The 17,453-nt window shown below is 41.5% G+C and overlaps 1 protein-coding gene across 3 annotated transcripts in view; it reads left to right on the top strand.

The window, feature by feature from the left end:
* Positions 1-17,453, top strand: part of SPECC1L (sperm antigen with calponin homology and coiled-coil domains 1 like) — a 196,064-nt gene that overhangs the window by 38,390 nt on the left and 140,221 nt on the right. For 2 of the 3 annotated variants that reach the window (XM_082244158.1, XM_082244157.1), the window contains exon 2: positions 7,053-7,230. In XM_082244158.1, coding sequence (XP_082100284.1) covers positions 7,090-7,230 — 141 coding nt within the window. In that variant the 5' untranslated portion in view covers positions 7,053-7,089. Of the gene's footprint in view, positions 1-7,052; positions 7,231-17,453 lie in introns of those variants that run through there. The other variant, XM_082244159.1, reaches the window with a different exon arrangement.

Below are 17,453 nucleotides of genomic sequence, written 5' to 3'. Positions count from 1 at the left end.
TTGTCATTATTACAGTAACAGTGCATATTTTTAGCACTGATTACTGTAGTAATGACACTGGTCCCCCCAAAAGTGTCAATGTCAGGGGTTTGATCTTTCTGCCGCAATGTTGCAGTACCGCTAAAAATCGCAGATCACCGCCATTACTGGTAAAAAAAATAAAAAATGAAAATTATATGAATCTTTCCCCTAGTTTGTAGACGCGATAACTTTTGCACAAACCAAAATACACTTATTGGTATTTTCTTGTGGCAAAATACAAATTAGCCAAAAATTATGAAAAAATTAGATTTTTTTAATTTTTTTTTATTGGGAATGTTTTATAGCAGAAAGTGAAAAATACTGCTTTTTTTTTTTTTTTTTTTTTCAAAATTGTCGCTCTTTTTTTATTTATAGCACATAGTCAGAAAACCGCAGAGCGTGATCAAATACCAACAAAAGAAAGCCCTGTTTGTGGGGAAAAAAAGGACGTCAATTTTATTTGGGTACAGCGTCACACGACCACGCTTGTCAGTGTCAGTTTAAATAATGCAGTGACGAATCAAAAAAAATTGTCTGGTCATTAAGGGGCAAATCCTTCCGGTCCAGAAGTGGTTAAAATGAAGCTGGACAATGGGAATGTTTTTTTTTTTATATATATTGTGGCCAGCCTAAGGCACACCTGTGCAATAATCATGCTGTCTAATCAGCATCTTGATATGCCACACCTGTGAGGTGGATGGATTATCTCAGCAAAGGAGAAGTGCTCACTAACACAGATCTAGACAGATTTGTGAATAATATTTGAGAGAAATAGGCCTTTTGTGTACATAGAAAAAGTCTTAGGCCCCTTTCACATGAACGGTTAGAATTCAGCTTTTTAGCTGCGGAAAGAGGAACTTATTTACTGCAGCTAATTGCAGAAAATAAATCCCTATGGCCCCGTTCACACACTGCGTTTAGCAACGTTTTGATAACATACGGTTTTGTTCATTTAGGAAAAATAAAGTTGACAGCATCCAGGAGCGATGTAACCCAGCTATCTGTATATAAATGCAGTTAATTGCAGTACAAAGAAAAAAATAATTAAACCGTTGCTATACAAAAGGCAAGAATTTGCTGCCGCAGCTAAACGTAAACGCATGTAATCGCACATAATCGCAATGTACAAATGTGAGTAATCTTTGTGCCTTAGATGTTTTGAGTTCAGCTCATGAAAGATGGGCGCAAAAACAAAAGTGATGCGTTTTATAATTTTGTTCAGGATATATATATAAAAAAAAGTATGCTATGTGTACATGAAGTCTTAAACTCACCTAAACTGTTTTGAAAAAAATACAATGATTTTATAATGCTGACTTTCTCCTGTCAGAATAAACAGCGTTTAGTCCTGGTTCACATTTGTGCTATGCGGGAACGCTGCGAATATACAGCGTGTTCCCTCAGCGCATCCACACCCCTGGCAGTTCACACTGCCATATGCGATACGCAGGGGGTGTCAATTAAAGTTAACGACACCCCCAGATCAGATCGCATATCGCAGTGTGATCTGCAAGTTCGCACAGAATCGGATTGCGCTAGTGTGAACCACCATGCGATCCGATTCTGCTGCGGATTAAAAAAAAGGGTCATGTGCGTGTTTATTTCAATTGCGGTGCGAATTCAGCCATTCAAACTGTATGGCTGAAATTTGCACCGCACAGAGATCGCATGTAATTTAGGAGCAGTGCCCTCTGAATTACATGCGATCTCTGTGATTGCACTAATGTGAACCGGTGTAACGTTAAAAAACCCTACCTCGTGAAAATTCCCTACCCTCGTCACTTCCTGTGCACATATGTCATGGAACAGCTGAGCAGCTTACCACTGCGCATGCTCACAGCTCTGGAGGGTAGCACCTACGTCATGGAACAGCTTAGCAGTGCGCATGCTCACAGCTCCGGAGGGTAGCACCTACGTCATGGAACAGCTTAGCAGTGCGCATGCTCACAGCCCCGGAGGGTAGCACCTACGTCATGGAACAGCTTAGCAGTGCGCATGCTCACAGCCCCGGAGGGTAGCACCTACGTCATGGAACAGCTTAGCAGTGCGCATGCTCACAGCTCCGGAGGGTAGCACCTACATCATGGAACAGCTTAGCAGTGCGCATGCTCACAGCCCCGGAGGGTAGCACCTACGTCATGGAACAGCTTAGCAGTGCGCATGCTCACAGCTCCGGAGGGTAGCACCTACGTCATGGAACAGCTTAGCAGTGCGCATGCTCACAGCTCCGGAGGGTAGCACCTACGTCATGGAACAGCTTAGCAGTGCGCATGCTCACAGCTCCGGAGGGTAGGGAATTTTCAGGGGGTAGGGTTTTGTAACGTTACACTGCATCAGCTGTTGCCGCGGGTACATTAAATCATCTCCGCTCCTACCCCTGGGAACTTCCCTGATCTCGGCTACTAAATGTAACAGCGGCGGGTGTATGAAAATATAAATCACGGAGTTATATTTTCATAGACCCTGCTGCTGCTTTTACATTTAGGAGCCGAGATGAGGGAAGTGACAGGGGTAGGAGCGGAGATGATTTAATGTACCCGCGGCAACAGCTGATGCGGTGTAACGTTAAAAAACCCTACCCCGTGAAAATTCCCTACCCTCTGGAGCTGTGAGCATGCGCAGTGGTAAGCGGCTCAGCTGTTCCATGATGTATGTGCATCGGAAGTGACGAGGGTAGGGAATTTTCACGGGTAGGGTTTTTTTCACGGAACACCAGCACTTACAAGAAACCAGTGTGCATGAGGCCATCAATATACAATGTATCATTAATGTGCAGCATTACCTGAGGCTACATTCACACCTGAGCGTAGCGTTTTTCGCGCGGTTTTTACCGCGATTTTACCGCGATTTTTGCGGCGTTTTTTACCGCGATTTTACCGCAATTTTTTACCGCGATTTTTGTGCAGGCGTTTTTAGATTGAATAGAGATCAATGGAAAACGCCTTTAATCTGCCCAAAAAGAAGCTCATGCACTTTTTTGAGCGTTGGGCGTTTTGTATACAGCGTCAAAACGCTCAGATGTGAACAGGGGCCATTGAAATTAATAGGATTTGTCTTGTTGGGCGTTTTGAGAGCTGATCCTAGAGCAGAAAAACGCCCCAAAAACGCCCCAAAACGCCTAGATGTGAACGGAGCCTGAATCCTTTCTCGGTAGCCAATGATATATAATAAACAACATGCTGTCCTGCTGCCAGCTTTATCATCAACTCAACAGATATAGAGCCGTATTTTTAATTTACATCAGACCTTTCATCTACTTGCTGCTGCTTACAAAGAATGTCATGCAATATTTTATACCCATACCAGATTACTCAACCAGAAAACAAAGATAAATTGAGACTATTGCAATGTATTCTATTCTGTGTCAGTATTATTATTTTTTTTTTTCTGTAAACAGATGGTATTAGAGTGAGTCCATTCACACTAATACGACTTGTCAGCCGACTTGTCAGCCTGACAAGTCGCGGTCCATTGTTGTGGTACGGGAACTGTTCTAATAGGAGCGACACAAGTCGCTCCGACTTAGAATGAGGTTCCTGTACTACTTTGGGGCGACCTGGAGCGACTTGCATAGACATTCATTTTATAAGGTCCATGCAAGTCGCGTCGAAGTCGCGCTGCACGCGACTTCACAGGTCGCCCCCGAAGTCATGCCGCGTTGGTGTGAACCGGCACTCTAGGAATTTTGTAGATGGCTCTCCTTAAAGCAAAACTCCATCATTTTTAGCACATACAATTATAGCTCATACAGCATACAGTTAGGGTGGCCATAACTAAACATTGCAAGTTTTTTATTATACATTTTGATTTAGGACTACTGGACCTCTTATAAACTCCTAGGGGGCAATAACAACCACTAGGGTGGTTGTTTGTACATATGGGTTTGAGCCTTTCTCTGGTTACATTAAGGCTGGACATACATTATACAATTTTATGTACAATTTTCTTGAAATTTACCTTACAACTGTGTAGTACAAAGGCCTGCCTATGACCTCATATTCTGTGGTTTGTGGTAAATCTAACAGAAAATTGTACAAGAAAATTGAACATGTATGGCCAGCCTATCTCTCTCATTAAGGAAATTTCAACCTGCCCATAGCCATCCTTATGCCCTAATCAGGCAGGTGTTTGAAAAGGGGCCCTCGGCACTCAATTTCTACCTCAGGCCCATTTCACACATACGGTCCGTTCAGTTCATCAGTTAAGTCATGTCAAAATGTATGAGTTTTCCGTCCATTTTCTGTCCGTTGTCATTCATTTTTCATCCGTTGTCATTCATTTTTCAGTTTTTCATCCGTTTTTCGTCCAATACGTTTTTTTGACGGATGAAAAATAGGGCATTCATCCTTTAAAAAAAACGGACATTGACGGAAGCGGATGAAAACGGATGTTAACTGATGATCATCCGTTGTCATCCGTTTTTACATAGAGATACATTGATGTCCGTTTTTCATCCGTCAACGGATGGATGAAAAACGGACAAACGGACAGCATGTGTGAAAGGGGCCTTACTCAAGCACTTTAAAATCTAAAAAGCCAAATTGTTAGCTGCCTTGGCATTGTATAGTGGATCACACCATCCTATTTGCAGGTACATAGCTTTTACTGACTCTGGCAAAAGAGCCATCCGGGGATTGCTGCCAACGGTGGGTGCTGGATGTGCTTCTGCAGAGTTGCATGGTGAAAGTTGGCCCTAGCGCATTGAACTTAGAAGCTGACTCCAGGAACGGTGGCTTTATGAAATAACTTTATAACTAGTTATATCACCTCTTTGTCACTGCTAATCCTACTCAGAAAATACAAAATAGAAACCCAAGAGAGTTGTTTTTCTTATTTGCATATGAAACTGAAATATGCCTGGTTGTTGAGGGTTTTAACACTTTCCATATAAATACGTCGGATGACTTGTGCATGTTTGTTTTCTATGTTACAGTTACATTGAGAATGTTCTAGTGTTCTAAGTAGAAGCATCAGTCTGTGTAATGTTGATATCCCTTTTATCTGTAGTTTGGCATGGATCCATGAATACTGTACAGCTCTAATTAGCTGCATGTAGACAACCGGGAGCCTTGTAAATGTTTTGTAATCTACCAGGCTACAACAGTGCTCTAGATGTGTTTATAAAGAACAGTTGATGGGCCTGCATATATATTTTAAACTGCCTCATCAACAGCTTATATCAGATCTATCATATCTTCTTCATAGTAATGGCAGTCAATCTACTTGAATACACAGAAAGATCAAAGTATATCTGAATTGTAATGTGGGTATATTTCTACAGCTATGGTACAGGCCTGTGCTTAAAGTGGTTGTAAAGGCTGAATGTTTTTTTCTTAATGCATTCTATGCATAAAGATAAAAAAACGTCTGTGTGCAGCAGCAGCCCCCCAATACATCCCTGAGCCCAATCTCGATCCAGCAATGTGCACGAGAGCAGCGGCTCTCCCAGATCTCTGCCTCCTCTTTGGCTGAGATAGCATTGGGAGTAGAGCTGCTTTCCACGTGTGAATGGACACACCTAGCCGCGCCTCAAAAGCAAGCCTGCTTGGGTGCCCCCATAGCAAGCTTATTATGGTAGCCACTCATCCAATATCAATCTAGTATTCTAGCCAACTAGCATTAATGTTGTTTTTGCAGCTTGGCAAAGCTGAATGCAAGCTTTATTGCCTTTACTGCTTGAACCAATGTAAGTATGCATATGCTATACCAGTGGGATCCCTGGCTGCCTATTGAACACAGGTGGTAAATCACATGGCATGGTACTTGGCACAGAATGCCATAATGATTACAGTGTTCTCCAATTGTACAAGCAGGAGGATCCCTTGGATTCAATTAGAAAAATGGAAGGTGGTCTGCAAATAGCAACTGTGCTGAGTGAGTGAACCCCTGTGTATGCAGTAGGGCAGTTAGTCAGCACAGGACATGGAAAACAGCAGCAGTCACCTTCATAACATCGCTAACATTCAACCCTTTTTAACTGATAAAACCACCAAGCTACTCCTTCACTTCCTAGTTACTCTTACCTTGGCTATTGCAGCTCCTATCTCTGAGGCCTACCTCTATGCATTCTGTCATAAATTTTGCTGGCCGACTCATCCACCTTACCAACCACTCAGTGTCCGCCACCTCTCTCTGCCAATCCCTCCAGTGGCTTCTGATTGCCTAGACAATTAAATTCAAAATACCAACAACTACATACAGAGCCATTCACAACCCCAAGCTACATCAACAATCTCAATATGTCACCCAAAACCGTCCTCTCTGCTTCTCTCAAGAGCTTCTGCTCTCTAGCTCTCTTGTCTTTTCCTGCCATGCTCATCTCAAAGACTTCTCCTAAGCCTCTCCCTTCCTCTGGAACTCTCTACATCAATCTGTCTGGCTAAGCCAAAGGGTTGAAATTAAAACAAATAGGAATCAGGAGATAGCTGCAGTTTCTTATGTCTACAATCTGTTGGACTGTTTCCTTCCAAATTGTAGTTAAAGAACTTACATCTACATGGCTCTCGCTGCTCTCGGCCAAGCCTGTAAGATTGGACCGAAGAGAAGAGCTGCTGCAGATGTGCACAGTGCTGGATCCAGATTAGGATCAGGTGAGTATTTAGGGGTGGGGACTGGGGGGTGTGCTACCATTAAAAAGTTTTTACCTTAATGCGTAGAATGTATTACCTTTAATGTTTATGTGAGCTTTAACTAGGACTATGGCTAAGAGAAGAACACAAGGTAGATGTATAAAATGTGAAAGCACTCAACATAGAGATTTTAAGGGAAGAAGACCTAGACATTCTTGGCATGATTTGCAAGACCCCTGGCTTCAAATATTGAGTATCTGCATCCAACCCAGATAGTTCACAGGTTTGAAGATCTACCAGATCTTATTGGTTTTCCTGACTCCAGCAGACTGATCTCCATGAATATTCCAGTAGTAAAATCGACATAAGAACCCGCAGTAATTAGTGTTCTAAGTAAAGATAGATTAGGTATGCTGAAAATATTTACATTTTTGAATTAATAATGTTCTTCCTTCTACACAGATTCAGCTGTAAATGCATCACAAACAGGCCTCCCAGGATGAGGAAAGCAAACAGGAGTGCAGGCTCCGTCCCCAAAGTACCTGCCACAAATAAACCACAGGGCACCGAAAGGGCAAAATCTGACAGCAACGCACCTACTTCATCCAAGATAACTCGCCCAGGCTCTTCTTTATCAAAGGTAAAAGAACAAGCTTTGTTTATGCTATAAAAATGCCTTTATACCATAAATGGCACAGATTAGAATGTTTAGGGAAGCTGCCATTAGTTTTAGATTGATCCCGCAGTAATGGCTGTTACCTTATTCTCTAACTCTAGAAACCAGTGCTAATTCCAGGGCAGATATACTGTAGGACTATGTTTGATGCTTCTGAAGCGTGGTCTCCCCTTGGACTATCATACCTCTTCTTAATTGGACAGCCTCCATTGCTATTTGGGAACTTTAACTGTAATGCATTTTGGCCTTTCAGATTACTCTTCTTAGCTTGATGCATAACCAATCAGATACGCATTTGTTAGAAAGGTGGTATTCTGATTGGTGAATATAGGGATTTTCTTTGTACTGATGGTTTATTCCATCCTTTCTGCATGTGAGAGTAAGTCAGGCAGGAACCATCAGTGGTTGTGTTTGTCATATCTCTGTTCTTGGTGAAAGTGAAAGGTGCGCAAATTGTAAGTGCTAAAGACGGAAAGCAGCACTGGAAAAACAAATAATGGTAAATGAAAAGAATAAATAGTGCGCTAACCTAATACATAAATGAAAATCAATAAACATAAAAATTGTGATTGGCACATATCAATATAAGTGCAAAATATATATAAAATCTTGTGAATAAGTCCGTGTTAATCAATTGAACACAAATGGGAAAGAACACAAGTCTCTCAAAGGATGTGAAGTGTATGAAACTTCAAAGCTTAAAAAGGTGTTCCGTGCCAAATAAACGCGCCACTCTGTAAAGGTGATCGTATTCCCATATAAAATCCTTAATTTTTGTCAAGGTGGCCCCTTACCGCAGAAAACCTCTAGGAAAAGCTTTCAAGTGGTGAACTTTCTATGGCGTTGATGTGATGACACTTTATGGTAAAGATGGGTGCTTACCAGAAATCAGGGAGACTTGAGCATGGACTGCTGTAAGACAGGGATTTCCGCGAGGAAGCCTGGAAGCTGATCCGCTTTGCAGTAGTGAGATTCCAGCAATGTAAGGAGCAGATTCCACAGAGCAGGTACCCAGTGTAAAGAAAAGGGACTGCATTACCTTCAATACTTTTTAATGAAAAAAAGGCAGCTACTTACATAAATCAGGATAAACATGTGCAAAACAAGCTCAAGAACATGCACGGCCGCCTGCAGAACGGTCCGTGATGTGGGATGTCGCAGCTAGCCCCCTCTGACGCGTTTCCGCTTAGGAGTCGTCAACTGGGAATGGAGCTCCATTTTCTGTCCCTTTTCTTTACACTGGGTACCTGCTCTGTGGAATCTGCTCCTTACATTGCTGGAATCTCACTACTGCAAAGCGGATCAGCTTCCAGGCTTCCTCGTGGAAATCCCTGTCTTACAGCAGTCCATGCTCAAGTCTCTCTGATTTCTGGTAAGCACCCATCTTTACCATAAAGTGTCATCACATCAACGCCATAGAAAGTTCACCTCTTGAAAGCTTTTCCTAGAGGTTTTCTGCGGTAAGGGGCCACCTTGACAAAAATTAAGGATTTTATATGGGAATACGATCACCTTTACAGAGTGGCACGTTTATTTGGCACGGAACACCTTTTTAAGCTTTGAAGTTTTATACACTTCACATCCTTTGAGAGACTTGTGTTCTTTCCCATTTGTGTTCAATTGATTAACACGGACTTATTCACAAGATTTTATATATATTTTGCACTTATATTGATACGTGCCAATCACGAATTTTATGTTTATTGATTTTCATTTATATATTAGGTTAGCGCACTATTTATTCTTTTCATATCTCTGTTCTTCCCTTGGATACAGTAGTGATCTAACGCTGCAACTGGGGGGGATGGAAAACTGCTGTTTTGCCAAATAGTGGTCCTGTTGTATTCGCAATAGGACCATTAATAATAGACAGCATTGTGGTTCCTTCACTCCAAAGGAAGATATTCTAGAACGAACATAAAAGTTACACGCAGAAAACCATGATGTATTTTACCTTTTACTTTAGTTGCGCAAAACAATGAATACAAAGAAAATAGTGTCTTCTTAATATTCACCTTGTTTTACACACTTTGGTAAAACAGTACTGGTAATCATAAGATGTAAAATTAACATTAAGTCTCTTGCACACAGTCGCCTAAGGCAGTAGAACGTATATATTTGCATGTATTTTTCCACCTGGGAGCCTCAGCTGCTGTGTACACCCACATATATAAATGCATCTGTATACAAGTATACTGCTGTACCTTCGTAAGTATGCATAGGTGCATATGCCCCTGGTCCATCCAAGGGCTTTTGTCTGTAGGCGTGTGTACACAAATACCGACCCTTAAACACGTACAGCCGCATCGATTGATTTCTGTAAACAGCTGTATGCAGCAGCGTTGGCTCCTGGGTAGGGAAATGTGCTTACATTTTATGTCATATGGCCCCATGTACCTGTAACCTTTGATTATTAATAATAATGGTGAGCCCTGAATAGCCTGAAGATCGGATTTTAGATTCATGTTTTTTTGAGAAATGTATTCTAAGCAGATGTGTGAACTGATGGTGACTACTAACTCAGAGGATGCTACAAGCAACATCAAAAGTATCTGCAACTGACCTATGGTTCATAACCCTGCTGCCTGGCGACCACTCGCAGGCATTTAAATGGCTGGTAGAGTTTGCAGACTCTGCAAAAGTACCAGTTTGTCTAGATAAACTCTCTTGATTGGTATAAGGTGGTAAGTGTAACATGGTTATGTGTTTATGCAATCCCCCACTTCAGAATTTATTCACAGCAATCATATTCTCAAAGACAATCAAATGACAATCCTTTTCAAGCAGTGCTTTTCTCACATAGCCTTACTTTCCAGATGATGTTGACCTCATGTTCATGTATGATCAATATGCACTTCAGATAGTTGTTTACATTGATTTTCTCCTTAGTCCCGGTTCACACTGCCACGACTTGTCAGGCGGCTTGGTCGCCTGACAAATCGCACTCCATTCTGTGCAAAGTAACCATTCTAATCAGAACGACTCAATTCGCTCCGACTTAGAAAAAGGTTCCTGCAATACTGCGGGGCGACATCAGAGCGGCTTGCATTGACTTCTATTATAGAAGTAGTTTGCAAGCCACGATGAAGTCGTGCTGCACGGGGCGGCTCAAAGTCGGGGAGACTTTGAGCCGCCCCAGTGTGAACCGGCTCTAACACAAAGCGATCTCTGTTCCCCAATAGTGTCCCAGCTTCTCCCGAGTTGCACAGGTGGATTTCCAGTGTTACATTGAAAACACAGAAAGGGCACACAAGTGGCTCCACTAGTGCATGGAATCCTTTAGATTTCACTGTTCTAATGCAGTGCTATGTGCCCCCTTTCTGTTTTTTCTATATAATATTGGAAATGCATCTGTATGACTGAGGCAGAAGAGCTGGTATGCTGCTGGGAAATGACTGCTGCCTCGTAGATCGATAAAGTCCGCGTACACCACAGAAGTACATATTCACCATCATATTAACTTATCTGGTAAGTGACCCTGTGTGTGCACAAACAGAGGGAGGAAAATGCAGAGGGTAAGTTTAAGAAAATACTGCTTCCGTATTTGAAAAGTTTTTTTGCCAGTTTGTGTAGTAGCAGGCAAAATATTACAGCTTTCTTGTTTTATTGTAGCTGAATTCTGTATGGTAAAAATGTATAATTCTGCATTGCCTAGCCAAACAAAATAATTCTAAGTAAGCTTCTGCAGTGAATCGGTGTAAAATAAAACATGACAAAAATTTGAAACTGCAGTGCTACAATAAAATCCCCAATATAGTAATACAATAAAACAAACAATCAGAATATTGTTCAAACTAAACACGTTTAAAGAATGCAAAACAATAAAAGTCCATAAGGGGAACAAATGTATTCAAGTTTCTTCTTGTTAATTGTAAAAACGGTGAAGGCCTCTATTATAAAACTAGCTCCCTTAACAAAAAGGTTCCCAACCAACTAGAGAAAACCCTCACCTTAAGGTACATCCTTTCTTATATGGAAAGGATATGGTGCTGAATTTGGCAACCTAGCTCCCTTTGATTTTAATACAGGCGTTAAAGCTAAAGTTTAGTTATGGCTTATTTGCAGTTATATTGGTCCAGCTTGGACCAATGTAATTAAACTATATTACCAAAAGTATTGGTACGCCTGCCTTTACACCTACATGAACTTTAATCATAGCATCCCAGTCTTAGTCTATAGGGTTCAGTATTGAGTTGGCCCACCCTTTGCAGCTATAAAAACTTCAACTCTCCTGGGAAGACTGTCCACAAGATTTAGCAGTGTCTCTATGGGAATGTTTGACCATTTTTCCAGAAGTGCATTTGTGAGGTCATGCACTGATGTTGGATGAGAAGTCTGGCTCGCAGTCTCCGCTCTAATTAATCCCAACAGTGTTCGGTCAGGTTCAGGTCAGGGCCCTGTGCAGGCCAGTCAAGTTCCTCCACCCCAAACTCGCTCATGAATGTCTTTATGGACCTTGATTTGTGCACTGATGCACAGTCATGTTGGAACATGAAGGGGCCATACCCAAACTGTTCCCACAAAGTTGAGCATGAAATTGTTCAAAATGTCTTGGTATGTCGGCACCTTAAGAGTTCCTTTCACTGGAAGTAAGGGACCAAGCCCAACCCCTGAAAAACAACTCCACAGCATAATCTACCCTCCACCAATTGATTTGGACCATTGCACAAAGTAAGGTCCAGGACATGGATGAGTGAGTTTGGGGTGAAGAAACTTGACTGCCCTCAGAGTCCTGACCTCAACCCGACAAAACCCCTTTTGGGATGAATTAGAGCAGAGAACTTCTCATTCAACATCCGTGCCTGACCTCAAAAATGCGCTTCTGGAAAAATGGTCAAACATTCTCATCGACCTATTCCTAAACCTTGTGGACAACATTCCCAGATGACTGGAAGCTGTTACAGTTGCAAAGGGTGGGCCAACTCAATATTGAAGACATCCAAAAAGAGAGAGACCGCACTCAGAGATGTTAAATAAAAATCCTTAGGACTCCTTTATTCTCCATAAATCCAACAGACAGCAGACAGACAGTGCAATACACGAACAGACGTGTCGGGTTGACGCGTTTGACGCGTTTCACGATAAAAATCGCTTATTCATAACCACACACCTTGAGACTGTGGATGCCAGCAACCTTTTGTAGATAAACCAAGTAAAAGGTGGATAGGAATGTAATTGCTCACACCTTGAGTTAATTGGTACGAAAAGGCACACAGCTGCTCATTTAGCAATCCACAGTCTCAAGCTGAAGACATTTAATTACAAAACAGGTCTCCCTCCCTGCAGGGGGAGGGAGAAGGGTACATAAAGACAATATAAAATCACATGTTTAATAGAAAAAACACATATAAATACATGTATATATATATAACGGGCTGAAAGAATCAAAGAAATATAATAAGTTACAAAGCAACACATGACATGTATACTTATAGGGCTTGTCCTCTGGTAGTCAATAATAACTACACAAAAGTTGTCTTTATCCAAAAGTAATTTTTAGGAAAGAATTTCTCCAAATAATCCATCGGCAGCAGTGTAGGGCCGGTACAGCACAATATAAGTGAAGAAACACAGATATCTATATGAATAAAGATCTTCTGTCAATGAATGATACCTGTGAGAAACTGAAAAATAGAAAAACACATTGCCGAGGCGATGAAAAAGAGATTGTATTGTACGTAAGTATAAATGAGTGAACATATCAATAAATGAAGGAAGATAGATATGAAAGTGTGAGCATAAAAACTCCCAATGATACACATATGTAAATAAAAATGTAAACAATATATAATGTATAAAGTAAATATGTGTGAAATTGGAGAGAACTAATCAACAAAATAGCTGATGTGAAAAATGAGAATGGTGGTGAAGTAAACGTATGGTCAAAAAAATAGCGTGAAAAAAAGACCTAAAAAAACCTAAAAAACACACCTAAAAAATATAAATATAAACGTGTTTAAGGCTATAATGTGGTGACATTGTAGAGAACGTAATATGTTCATAAAATATGAAAGATGCGGACAAGGATGTGTCAACCAAATATGTGAGCCTAGTTTCGCTTGTAAAAATTAAATTAATTAAAAATGATGATAAATGAAACCTGGCCTGTAGAGTGAATGTGCATCCGCATCTTTCATATTTTATGAACATATTACGTTCTCTACAATGTCACCACATTATAGCCTTAAACACGTTTATATTTATATTTTTTAGGTGTGTTTTTTAGGTTTTTTTAGGTCTTTTTTTCACGCTATTTTTTTGACCATACGTTTACTTCACCACCATTCTCATTTTTCACATCAGCTATTTTGTTGATTAGTTCTCTCCAATTTCACACATATTTACTTTATACATTATATATTGTTTACATTTTTATTTACATATGTGTATCATTGGGAGTTTTTATGCTCACACTTTCATATCTATCTTCCTTCATTTATTGATATGTTCACTCATTTATACTTACGTACAATACAATCTCTTTTTCATCGCCTCGGCAATGTGTTTTTCTATTTTTCAGTTTCTCACAGGTATCATTCATTGACAGAAGATCTTTATTCATATAGATATCTGTGTTTCTTCACTTATATTGTGCTGTACCGGCCCTACACTGCTGCCGATGGATTATTTGGAGAAATTCTTTCCTAAAAATTACTTTTGGATAAAGACAACTTTTGTGTAGTTATTATTGACTACCAGAGGACAAGCCCTATAAGTATACATGTCATGTGTTGCTTTGTAACTTATTATATTTCTTTGATTCTTTCAGCCCGTTATATATATATACATGTATTTATATGTGTTTTTTCTATTAAACATGTGATTTTATATTGTCTTTATGTACCCTTCTCCCTCCCCCTGCAGGGAGGGAGACCTGTTTTGTAATTAAATGTCTTCAGCTTGAGACTGTGGATTGCTAAATGAGCAGCTGTGTGCCTTTTCGTACCAATTAACTCAAGGTGTGAGCAATTACATTCCTATCCACCTTTTACTTGGTTTATCTACAAAAGGTTGCTGGCATCCACAGTCTCAAGGTGTGTGGTTATGAATAAGCGATTTTTATCGTGAAACGCGTCAACCCGACACGTCTGTTCGTGTATTGCACTGTCTGTCTGCTGTCTGTTGGATTTATGGAGAATAAAGGAGTCCTAAGGATTTTTATTTAACATCTCTGAGTGCGGTCTCTCTCTTTTTGGATGTCTACATGCTTGGATGGCGGATCTGACCTGCACCGAGTGCTGAACTTGCACCTGAGCGGCTTTCTTCCTTGTTTTTGCCAACTCAATATTGAACCCTACAGACTAAGACTGGGATGCCATTAAAGTTCATGCATGTGTAAGGGTAGGTTTCCCAGTACTTTTGGTAATATAGTGTATGCATGTGCCATACCTGGCTGATCTTTCTGAATACTGGAAACCACTGTAGGAAGCACCACTACTACAGTGATTGCTGCTGTCTTCTGGGTCCCATGCCAAGCTGCCGACCTGCATATTGAACACAGGGAGAAGACCGATGATCACAAGCACCATTCACAGAATGACTTGCATTTTTCTTAGCAAATGCAAAGCATTCTCTGATTGAACGTGGTGAAGATCATGATCAAGGACCCGGAATACAGCAGCAGTCATTGTAGTAGTGTTACCTACTACAGTAATCTCCAGCCTCCACAGGAATGGCATTAGCAAGCTGGACCAGTGTGACTATGCAAAAAAATATACCTTGAGTTTGGCTTTAAACTTTTCAGCATGTGCCAGTGGCACAACTCAAAGAAAGTCCAATAGTTTCCACATAGGGTAGGTAAAGCCCCATCGATACCTGGGCATTTAGCTGTGGGTGGAGGCCACAGTTGCCCCCTCCAGCCCTACTAGACGGTCGGTGCCCCTAGCAGTGCAAACATTTAGGACAGCATGCTTCCAGGGAAAAACTCTGGAATGCAGAAGTTTAAAGTGAAACTAAAACCTATGGATTTAACGGTTTCCCAAAACCATTGCATTTGAAGTGGAACTAAACCTATTGATTTAACAGATTCTAAAAACATATTTCCAGCAAGTTTCCAAAATGTAACTGTCACATTGGTTGTGCTCTCAACCAAACAAAACATCAAATTGCTGATGTCATAACTGATCATATGTGTAGTATCATGGCAGTTGAAGATCAAACAGAGACTTATGCTGGACATACACTATACGAAAAATTGTTCAAACCAATTTTCGAAAAACACTCTGCCCTGAAAGCAAACAATAGTGCCATCATGTAATGACCGATAAATCGTTCAATGGACATAAATCCATTTTTCTGTTTGTTTTTGTCACATATACCGAGTGCAAACAGTTTGGAACGAGAAACACATTAACCTTTCAATTTATCGTTCGTTCAGCAGAAAATTTCCAAACTTGTCTTTCGTTTTTTTTGGCTCAAAAACTTCCGAATCGATTACAGATTTGTGCCTATTAACTGGCTGAAAAATGAACGAGCTGTCCAAATTACAAATTTACAAATTTCAGCCGATTTTTCATATAGTGTATAGCCAGCATAAGATGCCAGCTTCCTTGGCTGATAACGATGAGGGGATTTAGTTCCGCTGTAAGGCATGCCATGAAAAACTGTCAAAGTTGCCTATTTTCTTAAACGAACTGTCAAGCCATCAAATGGTTGGTGTTGTATCTGATTAAGTGTGTGGTACCCAGACAACTGTAGATCAAACAGAGGCTAAAGATGGCAGTTTCTGCCATCTATGAGGGTTTAGCTCCACTCTGGATAGGGCACCTGTGTCCCCTACCTGCAGCTAATCACCAGAGCCCCATGCAGCTATGCTAAATGCCCAGTGTAGATGGGATTTTATTCTTTACTCAGTCCCCTTCACAACCCTCCTTCTTTGCAGCCCCCCCTCCCTAACTTTCAGCGTAGACCTTTTCACAGCCCTCCCACACCCTTTTTTGTATACTGGTCCTCTTCACAGCCCCCCTCCCTTTCTTGCACCCCAGTCCCCTTCACACCCCCCTTTCCTGGCACCCCAGTCCACTTTATAGCCTCCCTTCCTTGCACCCCAGTGACCTTTACAGCCCCCCTCCCCTTTATTTTCATCTAGGTCCACTATTAAGTGATGCCTGGCCTAAGCGTTCAGAGCAAAAGTGGGAGCGAGTACCTGTCAAAACCTCCCCAAAAGGGCCATTTCATAAACGGAGCGTGGGAGGGGACCTTAAAGCAGATCTTGCTTCACAAAAGCCAGGCCTGTCACACTCTCGGATCATCATGTGGTACACATCATAGCCCAGCCAGGCACATTCTGTCAATCAAGACTTTGTCAAAGACACCTTGGGGTTGATTTACTAAAGGCAAATAGTCTGTGCACTGTAAGTGGACTGCAAGTGCAGTTGCTCTAGATCTGAGGGAAAGCTCTGTTGATTTCGATCATCCAATCATGTGCAAGCAAAAATGCTGTTTCTCTAGCGCTCATTGACAGACGTAGTCCTCGGTGATACACCACCTTTGGGTTATGTTGCCTCCACAGGAGCAGGACTAGACAGGAAATTAAAAAGCTCTGGCCACACCCTAGGGGCAGTCCCAGAGGGTATATCCTCTCTCTCTCTCTGCCTCAGCAAATCAGTTATTTTCTGTCTAGTTAGGAGTAAGGACCTAGATACCTTGCTGGGATCTTAGGTCCTGGCAAGATTTTTTTCTTAAAGGATTTTTTAGACAGCTTTTTTTCTCCAGTGTTTCTGTGAGATCTTCAAGCAAGAAAGCTGAACTGGGCGACAGGCTGGATGTTGAGATCCGGTGGTCACCCCAGTTCAGCCTACGAGCGCGTGCAGGCCATAGCTCCGCGCTGGGTCGGCCGCGACAAAGTCCCATTAAAGGACTGACCCCGCGAGTTAAACGTCTCGCTGAAACGCCAAAGACCATGAGTCACGGCGTCCATATCGGTCGACAGCCCTCCCGCCCCGGTGGAGAGGGGTACTGTCAGGAGTTGGTGCCCGCCTGGTTCCGGTATGGTGAGTAGTATGTTCCCCCTTTTCCCCTGACGGGTCTTGTGGTGAACGCGGGCCCCTCTCTGTATGGTAAGATAGAGTCCCTCTCTATCCTATAATGACACAGATCCTCCTACTTTGAGTGTGATTTTATGTGCAAAAAGCCAGGAGGCTTGGTTTGGGAGCTAACAATCTAATTGTATACATGTTTAAAGATTA

This window comes from Pelophylax lessonae (genome assembly GCF_965119305.1).
Source record: "Pelophylax lessonae genome assembly, chromosome: 1".
Classification (NCBI taxonomy): Eukaryota; Metazoa; Chordata; class Amphibia; order Anura; family Ranidae; genus Pelophylax; species Pelophylax lessonae.
The sequence above is the reverse complement of the archived record's forward strand: the minus strand, read 5'-3'. Positions and strand labels throughout refer to the sequence as shown.